General features: G+C 48.9%; 1 protein-coding gene across 1 annotated transcript in view; it reads right to left on the reverse strand.

Moving 5' to 3' along the window:
* LOC135056663 (alpha-2-macroglobulin-like) overlaps positions 1-16,899 on the reverse strand; it is a 516,386-nt gene that overhangs the window by 70,530 nt on the left and 428,957 nt on the right. The window contains exons 33-34 of the mRNA XM_063962107.1: positions 10,275-10,343; positions 201-303 (exon numbers count right to left, since the gene is read on the reverse strand). Coding sequence (XP_063818177.1) covers positions 201-303; positions 10,275-10,343 — 172 coding nt within the window. The remainder of the gene's footprint in view (positions 1-200; positions 304-10,274; positions 10,344-16,899) is intronic.

The raw sequence follows: 16,899 nt of genomic DNA on the forward strand, positions 1-16,899 counted from the left end.
CAGAACTGATCGCCCGCTAAAACGCACAGCAGCAATCAGATCTGAATTACCCCCATTGTTTGTTCCAGACACAAAGTTACTTGCTTATTTGCTTTACTTACAAACATGAATCAGGCTCTGAGAACCAACTTTGCGTTGCTCAAGATTAGTTAAAATGCAGTAAATGTATATACGGTAATGTTGTGCACGTTTCCACTTACCTGGAACATAATAATCATAAACTATGACATTTGCGGGCTGCAGATTTTCCACATGTGTTTCTTTTGCCATGCCAAAAGCAAATCTCTCTGTTACATGAGTGAGCTGAGGAAGAACAAAGCACACCAATAAGGTAATCGATGGGGCACAATAGATACAGTACGTGCAAATGCTGTTTGTGATGTTTTGTGATGTCACACATTTTCAGAAGTGCATTTAATTAGAAAAGGGGAGATTTATCAAGACTTGGCGACAGTCACTGTCATTTGCAAGACTGTTCAAGATAAATACTGGTTATAAGCTGATTGGTTGCTTTGGGCAACTACTACTAGGGTGACCAATCCCGGGCCATTTTTACAATCCCGGGTATCGGGATTAAAAAATGGTCAATCCCGGGATTCACGGGATACCCAGAACTGGCTGCTTTTCAATGTGTCCCATCCCCCCCCCCCCCCTGCCCTGATCAGCCCAGATAACTCACCTCATCTGGACGGGAGGGACGGCGGACCACCTGCTGTGAGGTCCGGCGGCCAGTGCAGGGCGGCGGTGAGGTCCGCCGGTTGGGCAGGCAGTGCAGCGGTGAGGTCCGGCGGATGGGCGGGCGGTTGGCTGCGCAGCGTAACCTCTGTCTTCACATACGCTGCACACTGCGCCCAGCCGGAGCGAGAGGGAGGTGAGCAAGGGGAGGAGGCTCCCACTGGCCAGCATTGAAAAAACAAAGGGAGCTTCCAATCCCGAAGTCCCCATTATTGGAAGCTCCAATCCCGAGATTGAATCATAGCTGCAGCACCAGCTTTTCCTAATCAGCGACTGTGAGGCTCCTGCCATACATTACAAAAGAAGCTATTTCAATTTGTGTGTATTTGTCTTTTAATGTTTGCATTGCCTGCACAGTGCACTTCAGTCTGGATATTATCTTTTTATCGTTCTTATTTTCAATGCAAATTTAACTCTATAATCATTCTGACACTAGCGCTTCTATTATATAAGAATATATAAGTGATCGTCTCAAATTATTTACTGGAAGCTGCTTTAAACCTAAAGAGAGCGCGGGATTATCACTACTTGATTAACATTGCTGCATACCTCCCAACTGTCCCGATTTTGGCAGGACAGTTCTGTTTTTCACGGTCTGTCCTGCTGTCCCACCCGCGGGTCGCAGTGTCCCGCGGTGGGGGGGGAATGTTGGGAGATCCCCCATGTCACATGCGCACAGCGTCTATTCCCCGACAGAGAGGGACAGGGGGCATGGCCAGCAGCTCGCTGAGCGCTGTCCATGCACCCATAGTGACACAAATGGGGCGTGGCTTGCGATTGCGACACTTGGCATGAGGCCACGCCCCCTTGCCGTGAGACCATGCCCTCAATTTCAGGCGTTAATGTCCTTCCTCGGCTGTTTTAGAAGTTAGGAGGTATGTTGCTGTATAAAATGCATAGGCAGATATAGGGCCTAATTCAGAGTTGATCGCAGCAGCAAATTTGTTAGCAGTTGGGCAAATCAGGATTTTGGTACTTACCGATAAATCCCTTTCTCCGATTCCACAGGGGCCACTGGAGCACAGATACAATGGGGAAATAGTAGGCAGTAATTGGGAGCTGGCACTTTAAAAATTCCAACACTGTGGCTAGCTCCTCCCCTACTATCTCCCCTCCAAGCCAGTCTACGTAAAACTGTGCCCGAGGAGAGCTGTAACAAACAAACTTGAAGGTAGAGGAGGTCAACTCCGCCATGTAAACCAGGATAACACAAAAACAAATCTGGAACTTAACGTAACCAAAAGGTTAAACTGAACCAAACAAACAGTCACATAGTGATCTGCAAACCCGGTAAGCCAAAAACAAAATAGGAGGAAACAGCGCTGGGTGGGCGTCCAGTGGCCCCTGTGGAATCGGAGAAAGGGATTTATCGGTAAGTACCAAAATCCTGATTTCTCCTTCATCCACTAGGGGCCACTGGAGCACAGTTACAATGGGGACGTCCCAGAGCTCCCAAAACGTGTGGGAGAGCGCTGAGAGTCCTGTAAAACCGCCTGGCCAAACTGCGATGCAGAGGCCGCAAACGTGTCAAACTTGTAGAATTTGACAAACGTATGTCGGCCCGACCAAGTAGCCGCCCGACATAAAGTAGTGATGGAGACCCCCCGGGCAGCCGCCCACGAAGGTCCCACAGAGCGCGTAGAGTGCGCCGAAATTGAAGATGGAGGTTCCCGAGAAGCTGCCAAATAAGCTTGTCTGATGGTCAGTCGAATCCATCGAGACAAAGTCTGCTTAGAAGCCGGCCAACCCCGGCGAGCAGCATCGTAGAGAACAAATAAGGAATCTGACTTTCGAATAGCTGAAGTCCTATCCACATAGATCCTGAGCGCCCTGACAACGTCCAATGATCTCAAATCCGGAGAGTCCCCCGAGAGGGCCGGGACCACAAGCGGCTGATTGATGTGAAAATCAGACACCACCTTAGGTAGAAAAGACATACGAGTACGAAACTCAGCCCTATCCGTATGAAACACCAGGTAAGGAGACCTACAAGAGAGAGCCCCAAGTTCCGACACTCATCTAGCTGAAGCCAGTGCCAGGAGAAGAACCACCTTCCAAGTGAGATATTTGATCTCCACTGATTCCAGGGGCTCAAACAATGAGGACTGCAGAAAGGAGAGGACCAGATTGAGGTCCCACGGTGCTGTCGGAGGGCGGAAGGGAGGCTGTATTCGAAGAACTCCCTGAAAGAACGTCTGAACGGCATCAGGGCTAACTTTTTCTGGAAGAAAACCGAAAGAGCAGAGACCTGCACTTTTAGCGAACCCAGTCGTAAGCCTGCTGAAAAACCTGCCTGCAAAAATCGGAGAAGGCGGGCTAAGCAAAACACAGAAGGAGAAAATTCTCGATGTTCACACCAGGCTACATAAGCCTTCCAAATGCGGTAGTAGTGAGAAGATCTGACTGACTTTCTAGCCCGAAGCATAGTAGGTATAACCGTACGAGGAATCCCCTTCCTTTTCAAGATGGCTTTCTCAACAGCCACGCCGTCAAACGTAGCCTGCGTAAGTCTGGATAAAGAAAAGGACCCTGTTGTAAAAGATCGTCTCGTAGTGGCAGGGGCCAAGGCTCGGCTACCGACAACAGGTGCAGGGTGGAGTACCAAACCCTGCGTGGCCAATCCGGAGCCACCAGGAGGACCAGAGCGTCTTCTCTCTTGATGCGCTGCAGAACCCGCGGCAACAGTGGGAAAGGAGGAAAGAGGTAAACGAACTGGAAATTCCAAGGAGCCGTGAGAGCATCCACACCCGCTGCGGCCGGATCCCTCGTCCGAGAGTAATAAAGAGGCAACTGATGGTTCAGGCGGGACGCCATGAGGTCGATCTGTGGTTTTCCCCACCGGCGGACCAGTTGCCAAAACACCTGGGGATGTAGTGACCATTCTCCCGGGTGCATGTCCTGCCGGCTGAGATAGTCGGCTTCCCAATTGTCCACTCCCGGAATGAATATCGCCGAGAAGGACAGAGCATACCTTTCTGCCCAGAGGAGGATGTTGGTGACCTCCCTCATCGCTGCTCGGCTGCGAGTGCCGCCCTGACGGTTGATGTACGCCACCGTCGTGGCGTTGTCGGACTGAACTCTGACTGCTCGACCGCGGAGAAGGTGATGCGCCTGAAGCAGAGCATTGTACACCGCCCTTAGTTCGAGAATGTTTATGGGGAGAGCGGATTCGTGTATTGACCAGTGCCCCTGAAACCGATGTTCCAGGGTCACTGCCCCCCAGCCTCGCAGACTGGCGTCCGTGGTGAGGAGAGTCCAATCCCATACCCCGAACCGCCTTCCTTCCAACAGATGCGTCGACTGGAGCCACCAGAGAAGCGACGACCGGGCCTTTGGAGATAGCGTCACCCTTTGATGAAGGAACAGATGAGATCCTGACCACTGATGTAGAAGACACAGTTGAAACGGTCGAGAGTGGAAGCGACCGTACGGAAGAGCTTCGAACGCTGCTACCATTTTTCCCAGAAGGCGAATGCACAGATACACTGACACCCGACGGTGTCGAAGAACCGACCTTACCAGTGTCTGCAGAGACAGGATCTTGTCCTGAGGAAGGAAAACCTTCTGACGGACCGTGTCGAGAATCATCCCCAGAAACAACAGCCGTTGCGAGGGGCACAATTGAGACTTCGGGAAATTCAGGATCCACCCGTGTCGAAGCAGAAGGTCCTGCGTCAGCCGGATATTCCGAAGCAACAGCTCTGTCGAGCTTGCTTTTTGTTAGCAAATCGTCCAGATAGGGAACAATCGTCACACCCTGCTTCCGAAGCAGGGCCATCATGACCGCCATGACCTTTGTGAACACTCTGGGAGCCGAAGAGAGACCGAAAGGAAGGGCCTGGAACTGGAAATGAGTGTCCTGTATTGCAAACCGGAGAAAAGCCTGGTGAGGAGGCCAAATGGGAACATGTAAGTACGCATCCTTGATATCTAAGGATGCCAGAAACTCGTTTCTTTCCAACCCTGCAATAACAGACTGGAGGGACTCCATCTTGAACTTGAATACTCTCAAATGTGGATTGAGATCCTTCAAGTTCAGGATTGGCCTGACCGAGCCGTCCGGCTTCGGTACGAGAAACAGGCTTGAGTAATAGCCCTGTTTCCGATGATGAGAGGGAACAGGGATCACCACCCTTGCGGATAGAAGCTTCTGGACCGCTGCCTGCAAGGCACTTCTTCGGTTGTTGGAAACTGGCAAACCCGTGGTAAAAAAAACGCTGGGGCGGTTGTTCCTGAAAATCGAGCTTGTAACCGCAAGTGATTAGATCCTGGACCCAAGCGTCTGGACAGGACTGTACCCAGATCTCCTTGAATTCCCACAGACGAGCTCCCACTCTGTGATCTCCCAGGTGGGAGGGGAGCCCGTCATGCGGTGGTAGTGGTAGAGGACTTACCCTCTGAGTGGGCTGAGGCTGCGGAACCTCTACCCCTGCCGCTGCCTCTACCTCTATGGCCACGGAAGGTAGAAGTTCCTCCCCTGGCCTGGCCTCGAAACCTGGAAGGGGCACGAAAGGATCGAAAGGAGGGACCCCTATATGGCCTGCGAGTGGCTGGAGCAGCCGAGGGAAGATAAGTCGACTTACCACCGGTGGCCTGAGAGATCCAGGCATCCAGATCCTTACCAAATAGAACCTCACCCGTAAAGGGCAACGCCTCTGCTGCCCTTTTGGATTCCGTATCCGCTTGCCACTGCCGGAGCCAGAGAGCTCTGCGGGCCGCAATTGCTAAAGCGGAAATCCTAGCTCCGAGTATACATATGTCCTTGGACGCTTCGCAGAGATAAAGGGCTGATTCACGGATGTGTTCCGCCCACTGTATCAACTGATCCGCCGGCAATTCGTCACGAATTCCAGCGGACAATTGCTCCGCCCAAGCTTCGATCGCCTTGTTGGCCCAACAACCTACCTGCGCCGGGCGATGCAATACCCCCGCCGCTGAGTAAATAGTCTTCAAGGTGGATTCCAACTTCCGATCCGACGCCTCCTTAAGCGAAGTTGCCACCGGAACCGGTAGGACCGTCTTTTTGGACAGATGAGACACCGAAGGATCCACAATCGGAGAGGTCTCATAACGTTTCCTGCTATCTGCTGGAAAAGGATAGGAAGACAACAGTTTTCTTGATAACCCCGCCTCATCTAATTGAGGCATATCATCGTCCAAGTCCTGTAACACAGAGGCTAGCAATCTCTTTTTAGAAGCCTGTTGAGAGGGACTAAAGGACGGGGCTTGGGAAGGGATTACAGCCCTAGAGAGCCCTTCTACTGACTTTGCCAAAGAGACCGCCCATGCAGGTTCTGGCTCCGGTACCGGGACAAGCTGTCGGAACCGGGCCGCCTCTCTATCTTCCCGAGAGGCTTTCAGTTCCCTAGTCAGCAAAGACATAACTTCTGAGAGTTGTGTCGTCCATGCAGGGGCGCTCTGGGGTTCTGAGGAGGGCTGAGCAGATGGCTCTGACTCCTCACATACAATATGAACCTGTTTTTGTGTTGCCCTGGAGCCTTTATTGGCCATGGCAGCACCAACCACTGTGACCCTCCCCCACAGGAAACAGCAATAAGCAGAAGTGGAGGGAAGGGAGAGAGTAGGGAAAATGCAGCCACAGCAGCCCGATCTATCCTGCCCTATAATGTGCAGTGACAGGCTGTACTAAGGATTTTATGCCCCCCGTGCCCCCTGTCCCCACTGTAACCGTCTCACTGTACAGGCTCCCTCCGTTGCGCTTCTCCGTCCCGCGCTGTGAATAGGAAGTGGCCGCCAGCGCGCGCTGTTTCTGGCGGAGCACAGCAGGACTAAGCTCCGCCCCCTTCCGCAAAGGCGCCAAATTTGAACTTGCTCTGCGCGCTTTGAAGGATCCCCGTAGCGGCTCTGTGAGCCGCGCTGAGCGGGGATCTGAGCGGGAACGGGGGCGGACGGGAGCGCGGGCGGGAGAAAAGCCGTCTGAGTGCTGTGTCCCTCCCCCATGCAGTAATAAATAAAGTGCATAGCCAGAGCTGCCCAAGCCCCGTGTCACCTCCTTACTCAAACTTGTAGCGAGTGGGGGAAGGGAGGGAGGGGAAGGAAGGGGGGCTGGGGGGCTTTCAGCATAATGTGGTAAAGTGACCGTGACACGCGCCGCACGCAGCGGTGTCCGGCCACGTATACTTACCATTGCCGTGCTGCCGTTATCTTCTGCCGACGGAGCGGCCCCGACACGCGCCGCACGCAGCGGTGTCCGGCCGACTCCAGAGAGCTTAGTGTCTCCTTCAGCCAGGGCCCATCCTGAGCCGCACGCAGCTGCGATGGGACCCCGCCGGCAGCCTCCCACGGTGCAGACTGGCAGTGGCAAAGCTGCCAGTCTGTGGATGTAAGTAAGAAAAAAAAAATTTCTTCAGAGAAGACCCAAGTGAACCAGCTCCCTTGGGCACAAATTAAAGACTGGCTTGGAGGGGAGATAGTAGGGGAGGAGCTAGCCACAGTGTTGGAATTTTTAAAGTGCCAGCTCCCAATTACTGCCTACTATTTCCCCATTGTAACTGTGCTCCAGTGGCCCCTAGTGGATGAAGGAGAAAAGCATGTGCACTGCAGGGGAGGCAGATATAACATGTGCAGAGAGAGTTAGATTTGGGTGGGGTGAAATCTAAATTGCAGTGTAAAAATAAAGCAGCCAGTATTTACCCTGCACAGAAACTAAATAACAGTGCCGTAACTAGGTGTGTGTGCCGATGATGCCTTGCCCATAGCGCAAATGCACTGAGAGCCACCATCTGGCAGCACACCTGCACGGCTGCTATGGCACACACTCCCGCCGGATGCTGCTGCCTGCTGCTGCAAGGGAGCGCTGCCGCACCCGCCATACCCGCCAGCTTCTGTTTCCCCAGCTCTCTAGATGTCCGTGCTGGAATCCAGCGCGTGTCAGACGGCCGCGTCCCGTGGCCAGCATAACAGAGGTTTTTCAGCATAAGAATAGGAGGGGTGATCCTCTCCTCCCCGCCCCTCCTCCTTGAGACCTGCAGCAGGCCTCTCCCCCGTGATTGCGGACTCCGGCATGATGCCCACACCCCCTCTCCCCCATGATTGCGGACTCGGGCATGATGCCCGCACCCCCCTCCCGCACCGGTACCCCCTCTAACCCGCGATCATAGACTTGGGCATGATGCCCGCACCCCCCTCCTGCGATCGCGGACACGCACATGATGTTCGCACCCCCCTCCCACAATCGCGTACTCAGGCATGATGACCGCACCCCCCTCCCGCAAGCGCGTACTCGGGCATGATGCCCACACCCCCCTCCCACGATCGCGGACTAGGACATGATGCCCGCACACCCCTTCCGCGATTGCAGACTTGGTCCCTCCCCCCCTACACGTTTGCAGACTCCCCATGTTTGCAAACTTTGGCAAGATCTCCCCCCAGCGATTGTGGAGTCAGGCATGATGTCTGTACCCCCCATCCCTAGCGATTGCGAAGCATAAGAAGAGGAGGGGGGATCCTCTCCTCCCCGCCCCTCCTCTCTGAGACCTGCAGCAGACGCCGGGGATGAGAGATCGTGGTGTCTGATCCCCGGCAGGGAGCGGGCTACAACTCTCCACAAAAACAGGTAGCTGGGCTGGCGGACTGGGGGGTGGGGGTGGGCTCTGTCTGCTGTCTCTCGTGATTTCTAAGTCCCTAAAAGTGCCACCTCTGTTAGTCTATATGTGTTGGTCCCCCCCTACTCTGCTGCCATATTGTGTAAAAAGGGGGACAATGCTGCTGTAATGTATAAAATGGGGGACACTGCTGCCGTAATGTGTAATAAAGGGATTCTGCTGCCGTAATGTGTAATAAGGGGACTCTGCCGCCGTAATGTGTAAAAAGGTGGACTGCTGCCGTAATGTGTAAAAAGGGAGACGCTGTCTGCCGTAATGTGTAAAAAAGGAGACGCTGTCTGCCGTAATGTGTAAAAAAAGGAGACGCTGTCTGCCGTAATGTGTAAAAAGGGGGACGCTGTCTGCCGTAATGTGTAAAAAGGGGGACTGTCTGCTGTAATGTGTAAAAGGGGCTCTACCTGGTGTAGTGGCGCAACTGTGCAGCGTAATTTGAATAATGGAGACTAATGTGCACCGTAGTATGAATTGGTATTATTTTGTGGCCACGCCCCTCCCCCATGAAGCCACGCCCCTATTTGGGGGGCGCCAATGCCGTTTCTTGCACACAGCGCTAAAATGCCTAGTTACGGCACTGCTAAATAACCCACCCAAATCTAACTCTCTCTGCAAATGTTATATCTGCTCCCCCTGCAGTGCACATGGTTTTGCCCAACTGCTAACAAATTTGCTGCTGCGATCAACTCTGAATTAGGCCCCTAATATAGAAAAGGAAAACAATCAGCAGCATTCAAGGATCCAGGCTCCAGTGTCCTGCACTTCTGCACTAAATAAATGAACTGATGGAAAGAGATAGTAACACAGTTAATGGGGTTGAAAGAAGATAATTTGTCCATTGAGTTCAACCTGTATTATAATTCTTACACTATTCTGCATGTACAGTAACTATATTTTAACTATAATGACCCAGATTAAGTTATTTTTTTAAGTCATACTAATAACTATAATTTCTGTTCTATCTAAAATACATTCATTTTAAATGCTATATCCTTGGATATCTTTATCAGTTAGAAATTTATCTAATCTTTAAACTTTTTGGGCCAGATGTATTAACCTGGAGAAGGCATAACGAAGTGATAAACCAGTGATATGTGCAAGGGGATAAAGGCACCAGCCAATCAGCTCCAATATGTAAATTAACAGTTAGGGTCTGATTGGCTGCTGCCTTTATCACCTTGCACATATCACTGGTTTATCACTTCCTTATGCCTTCTCCAGGTTAATACATCTGCCCCAATGGGAGGTATTCAATTGTTTGAAAAGTCAATCGGTGTCTGTTTTTTCCTATCTAATAGACAGGAAAAAAAGACACCCAACGGACTTTACAAACAATTGAATTCCACCCATTGACTGAGATGCAAGTATACTGTAGGATAATTACAGTAAAGGTGTGTTTAAGCAAATATGGGAATATTTATTCCCAGTTGCAACGGATCCTCTCTTCTGAGCTGTGGGTCCCGCATCTTAACTTGCACCAGCAAGCAGGTCCCTCTGGCTCTGCGGTACCATCTTCCCAGTGATATTCGTGAAGATGGTGCATATGCACAAGAGGGTAAAGGCTCCAGTACAGTACCGTAGTCTTTGCTTTCACTGTGCAGCACCAGCTTCCTAGAGATATCACTAGAAAGATGGTGCTGCAGAGGAGAGACCCGCTTGTTGGAACAAGGTAAGTACTCTCTGGATGCAGCGTGTGCAGTGTGGGGGCCACCTGAACCCAAGGGCCCATGTGCGCCACACACCCTGAACCCATTATAAATAAGCCTATGCTTAGCCATATACAGTATTTGTTATCTCATTTCAAGTTGAAAGTTACATGTTGAGGTCTTATGTATACTCTGTGGATTTATGTGAGTTACATATGGGGCTCAGCAATCAATCTCTGATATAGTACATACATGCATGTTACTGATCCCATACCTTGGTCAAGTAAATGGTGACTTTATCCGCTGAGACCTCTGTTCTATCTACTGTAGGATTCTTCTTCAGCTACAGAAAAGTATTACAGCCATGAGTTATATCTGATGTTGTATGTGAGATAACAAACGGATGCACCCATTGCATTTTGAAAAAGTCACCATTGCTCTGTGTGTGGCTCTGTTATAATACAACCATATTTTTTCTTTTCTTTTTTTCTTTTAAATGAAGTGTTTTTTTTTATTGCCATTTTAAGAGAACGTAATATAACCAATACTACCACTACTTCTACTACTAATTAATAATAATAATAATAATAATCATAATAATAAAAAAATAAGAATTTACTCACCGGTAATTCTATTTCTCGTAGTCCGTAGTGGATGCTGGGAACTCCGTAAGGACCATGGGGAATAGCGGGCTCCGAAGGAGGCTGGGCACTCTAGAAAGATCTTAGATTACCTGGGGTGCACTGGCCCCTCCCACTATGACCCTCCTCCAAGCCTCAGTTAGGATACTGTGCCCGGACGAGCGTACACAATAAGGAAGGATTTTGAATCCCGGGTAAGACTCATACCAGCCACACCAATCACACCGTACAACTCGTGATATGAAACCCAGTTAACAGTATGAAACAACAGAGCCTCTCAACAGATGGCTCAACAATAACCCGATTTAGTTAACAGTAACTATGTACAAGTATTGCAGATAAACTGCACTTGGGATGGGCGCCCAGCATCCACTACGGACTACGAGAAATAGAATTACCGGTGAGTAAATTCTTATTTTCTCTGACGTCCTAATGGATGCTGGGAACTCCGTAAGGACCATGGGGATTATACCAAAGCTCCCAAACGGGCGGGAGAGTGCGGATGACTCTGCAACACCGAATGAGAGAACTCCAGGTCCTCCTCAGCCAGGGTATCAAATTTATAGAATTTTGCAAATGTGTTTGCCCCTGACCAAGTAGCAGCTCGGCAAAGTTGTAAAGCCGAGACCCCTCGGGCAGCCGCCCAAGATGAGCCCACCTTCCTTGTGGAATGGGAATTGACAGATTTTGGCTGTGGCAGGCCTGCCACAGAATGTGCAAGCTGAATTGCATTACAAATCCAACGAGCAATAGTCTGCTTAGAAGCAGGAGCACCCAGCTTGTTGGGTGCATATAGGATAAACAGCGAGTCAGATTTTCTGACTCTAGCCGTTCTGGAAACATATATTTTCAGTGCCCTGACAACGTCTAGCAACTTGGAGTCCTCCAAGTCCCTAGTAGCCACAGGCACCACAATAGGCTGGTTCAGGTGAAACGCTGACACCACCCTTGGGAGAAACTGGGGACGAGTCCTCAATTCTGCCCTATCCATATGGAAAATCAGATAAGGGCTTTTACAGGACAAAGCCGCCAATTGTGATACTTGCCTGGCAGAAGCCAAGGCCAATAACATAACCACCTTCCACGTGAGATATTTCAGATCAACGGTTTTTAGTGGTTCAAACCAATGTGATTTTAAGAAACTCAACACCACGTTGAGATCCCAAGGTGCCACAGGGGGCACAAACGGGGGCTGAATATGCAGCACTCCTTTAACAAATGTCTGAACTTCAGGTACTGAAGCTAGTTCTTTTTGAAAGAAAATCGACAGAGCCGAGATCTGTACCTTAATGGAGCCCAGTTTTAGGCCCATATTTGCTCCTGCTTGCAGGAAATGCAGAAATCGACCCAGTTGAAATTCCTCCGTTGGGGCCTTTTCGGCCTCACACCATGTAACATACTTCCGCCATATGCGGTGATAATGAGCTGCTGTGACCTCTTTCCTGGCTTTAATAAGCATAGGAATGACTTCCTCCGGAATGCCCTTTTCCTTCAGGATCCGGCGTTCAACCGCCATGCCGTCAAACGCAGCCGCGGTAAGTCTTGGAACAGACAGGGCCCCTGCTGTAGCAGGTCTTGTCTGAGCGGCAGAGACCACGGGTCCTCTGATATCATCTCTTGAAGTTCCGGGTACCACGCTCCTCTTGGCCAATCCGGAACCACGAGAATTGTGTTTACTCCTCGCTTTCTTATTATTCTCAATACCTTTGGTATGAGAGGTAGAGGAGGGAACACATAAACTGACCGGTACACCCACGGTGTCACTAGAGCGTCCACAGCTATCGCCTGAGGGTCTCTTGACCTGGCGCAATACCTCTCTAGTTTTTTGTTTAGGCGGGACGCCATCATGTCCACCTGTGGACGACCCCATTGATTTACAATCATTTGGAAGACTTCTGGATGAAGTCCCCACTCTCCCGGGTGGAGGTCGTGCCTGCTGAGAAAGTCTGCTTCCCAGTTGTCCACTCCCGGGATGAACACTGCTGACAGTGCTAGTACATGATTCTCCGCCCATCTGAGAATTCTTGTGGCTTCTGCCATTGCCATCCTGCTTCTTGTGCCGCCCTGTCGATTCACATGGGCGACTGCCGTGATGTTGTCTGACTGGATCAGCACCGGCTGGTGTAGGAGCAGGGATTTTGCTTGACTTAGGGCATTGTAAATGGCCCTTAGTTCCAGAATATTTATGTGAAGGGCAGTCTCCTGACTTGACCATAGTCCTTGGAAGTTTCTTCCCTTTGTGACTGCCCCCCAGCCTCGTAGGCTGGCATCCGTGGTCACCAGGACCCAGTCCTGTATGCCGAATCTGCGGCCCTCCAGAAGATGAGCACTCTGCAGCCACCACAGAAGAGACACCCTGGTTCTTGGGGACAGGGTTATCAAGCGATGCATCTGAAGATGCGATCCGGACCACCTGTCCAACAGGTCCCACTGAAAAATTCTGGCATGGAACCTGCCGAATGGAATTGCTTCGTAAGAAGCTACCATCTTTCCCAGGACCCGCGTGCAGTGATGCACCGATACCTGTTTTGGTTTTAGGAGGTCTCTGACTAGAGAAGACAACTCCCTGGCTTTCTCCTCCGGGAGAAACACTTTTTTCTGGACTGTGTCCAGAATCATTCCCAGGAACATTAGACGTGTCGTGGGGACCAGCTGTGACTTTGGGATATTCAGAATCCAGCCGTGCTGGCGCAGCACTTCCTGAGATAGTGCTACTCCCACTAACAACTGTTCCTTGGATCGTGCCTTTATTAGGAGATCGTCCAAGTATGGGATAATTAAAACTCCCTTTTTTCGAAGGAGTATCATCATTTCCGCCATAACCTTGGTAAATACCCTCGGTGCCGTGGAGAGTCCAAACGGCAGCGTCTGGAATTGGTAATGGCAATCCTGTACCACAAATCTGAGGTACTCCTGGTGAGGATGGTAAATGGGGACATGCAGGTAAGCATCCTTGATGTCCAGGGATACCATGTAATCGCCCTCGTCCAGGCTTGCAATAACCGCCCTGAGCGATTCCATCTTGAACTTGAATTTTTTTATGTATGTGTTCAAGGATTTCAAATTTAAAATGGGTCTCACCGAACCGTCCGGTTTCGGCACCACAAATAGTGTGGAATAGTAACCCCGGCCTTGTTGAAGTAGGGGTACCCTGATTATCACCTGCTGGGAATACAGCTTGTGAATCGCTGCTAGCACCGCCTCCCTGTCTGAGGGAGCAATCGGCAAGGCAGATTTTAGGAACCGGTGGGGTGGAGCCGCCTCGAATTCCAGCTTGTATCCCTGAGATACTATTTGAAGGATCCAGGGATCCACCTGTGAGCGAGCCCACTGATCGCTGAAATTCATGAGGCGGGCCCCCACCGTACCTGGCTCCGCCTGTGGAGCCCCACCGTCATGCGGCGGACTTGGAAGAGGAAGCGGGGGAGGACTTTTGTTCCTGGGAACCTGCTGTTTGCTGCAGCCTTTTTCCCCTACCTCTGCCTCTAGACAGAAAAGACCCTCCTTTTCCCCGCTTGTTTTTCTGGGTCCGAAAGGACTGAACCTGATAAAATGGCGCCTTCTTAGGCTGTGAGGGGACATGGGGTAAAAATGCTGACTTCCCAGACGTTGCTGTGGAAACTAGGTCGGAGAGACCATCCCCAAATAATTCCTCCCCTTTATAAGGCAAAACTTCCATGTGCCTTTTGGAATCTGCATCTCCAGTCCACTGGCGAGTCCATAAGCATCTCCTAGCAGAGATGGATAATGCACTTACTTTAGATGCCAGCCGGCAGATTTCCCTCTGTGCATCTCTCATGTATAAGTAATATCTATATATACACCTGGCGCTGTCACTACAGAGTGAGAGCAGCTAGACTCAGGGAACTGAACCCAATTTCCCCAGAAATGTAGACAACCAAAAAACCAAATAAGACAGCGCTTCTCACTTTGTATAAATTGAATTCCTTTTACTTTTAAATATACACAATTAATACAGTCAGATACCGGCCAGTATCAATATACACATTAGATTAAAAATATACAATAAAAACAATTGACAAAGAATATAACATTTTATCTAGAGCGCATTGGTATCGTCTAAATATATAATCCATATATATTATATGGCATGATCCCAATATCGCTTTAAATAAACAATAAATTTAATTAAGCAATCAAAACAATTTATAACTCTACACACTCCGATTATTAAAACCACGTCTAACTAATGCTAATGTTAATAGAGCAAGCAGCTGATGGTTAATAATAAAAGTCCGCATATGCAAGGAATAAAGAGTTAGACGTGTGAGTAATTAATCAAGCAAGCAGCTGATGGTTAATTGTAAAGTCCGCATGTATAAGTTGTTAAGCAAACGAGAATTTTTTAAGCAGAGATGATGATTGCTTAGAATCCATACATACTATAGGCAGTTTTTAGTATGTTATGTAAGTTGTTAGTATTCTGACAATCTCAGTTTAGAATAGATGATCACAAAACAATTGCATAAGTGGCTGGTTGAACACTAAAGTTCCAAATCCACCTTAGAGTACATTTAGCTGTGTACCCAAATTTGTACCTCTCCTAAATATAGTGTGGGCGTTGCAGCCTCATCCCAGGAGTATAGTGGATAGTGGAGACTCTTATGCCGCGTGTTCTTTTCAAATGCCTCTCCTCCGTATCACCAGCAATTGCCTCTCCTCCGTATTACCGGCAGTTAGATCCTCAGTACTGCAGCAAGTAATAGATGATGGTTATTAACCAAGTGTGAGTTTTCACACTTGGTTAATAACCATCATCTATTACCTGCTGCAGTACTGAGGATCTAACTGCCGGTAATACGGAGGAGAGGCAATTGCTGGTGATACGGAGGAGAGGCATTTGAAAAGAACACGCGGCATAAGAGTCTCCACTATCCACTATACTCCTGGGATGAGGCTGCAACGCCCACACTATATTTAGGAGAGGTACAAATTTGGGTACACAGCTAAATGTACTCTAAGGTGGATTTGGAACTTTAGTGTTCAACCAGCCACTTATGCAATTGTTTTGTGATCATCTAAACTGAGATTGTCAGAATACTAACAACTTACAAAACATACTAAAAACTGCCTATAGTATGTATGGATTCTAAGCAATCATCATCTCTGCTTAAAAAATTCTCGTTTGCTTAACAACTTATACATGCGGACTTTACAATTAACCATCAGCTGCTTGCTTGATTAATTACTCACACGTCTAACTCTTTATTCCTTGCATATGCGGACTTTTATTATTAACCATCAGCTGCTTGCTCTATTAACATTAGCATTAGTTAGACGTGGTTTTAATAATCGGAGTGTGTAGAGTTATAAATTGTTTTGATTGCTTAATTAAATTTATTGTTTATTTAAAGCGATATTGGGATCATGCCATATAATATATATGGATTATATATTTAGACGATACCAATGCGCTCTAGATAAAATGTTATATTCTTTGTCAATTGTTTTTATTGTATATTTTTAATCTAATGTGTATATTGATACTGGCCGGTATCTGACTGTATTAATTGTGTATATTTAAAAGTAAAAGGAATTCAATTTATACAAAGTGAGAAGCGCTGTCTTATTTGGTTTTTTGGTTGTCTCATGTATAAGACTGAGTCTTTGATATGGTCAATTGTTAGCAGAATCGTGTCTCTGTCTAATGTGTCAATATTTTCTGACCGTTTATCTGACCACGCAGCGGCAGCACTGCACATCCATGCTGACGCAATAGCTGGTCTAAGTATAATGCCTGAGTGTGTATATACAGACTTCAGGATCGCCTCCTGCTTTCTATCAGCAGGTTCCTTAAGGGCGGCCGTATCCTGGGACGGTAGTGCCACCTTTTTAGACAAACGTGTGAGCGCTTTATCCACCCTAGGGGGTGTTTCCCAACGTAACCTATCCTCTGGCGGGAAAGGGAACGCCATTAGTATCTTCTTAGGAATTACCAATTTCTTATCAGGGGAAGCCCACGCTTCTTCACACACTTCATTTAATTCATCTGACGGGGGAAAAACTACAGGTAGTTTTTTCTCCCCAAACATAATATCCTTTTTTGTGGTACCTGGATGTAAATCAGAAATATTTAACACCTCTTTCATTGCCTCAATCATGCAGTGAATGGCCTTAACGGGCATTAAATTTGACTCATCGTCGTCGACACTGGTGTCAGTATCCGTGTCGACATCTACTTGTGCCATCTGAGATAGCGGGCGTTTCAGAGCCCCTGATGACTTTTGAGACACCTGG

This window comes from Pseudophryne corroboree, chromosome 3, assembly GCF_028390025.1.
Source record: "Pseudophryne corroboree isolate aPseCor3 chromosome 3, aPseCor3.hap2, whole genome shotgun sequence".
NCBI lineage: Eukaryota > Metazoa > Chordata > Amphibia > Anura > Myobatrachidae > Pseudophryne > Pseudophryne corroboree.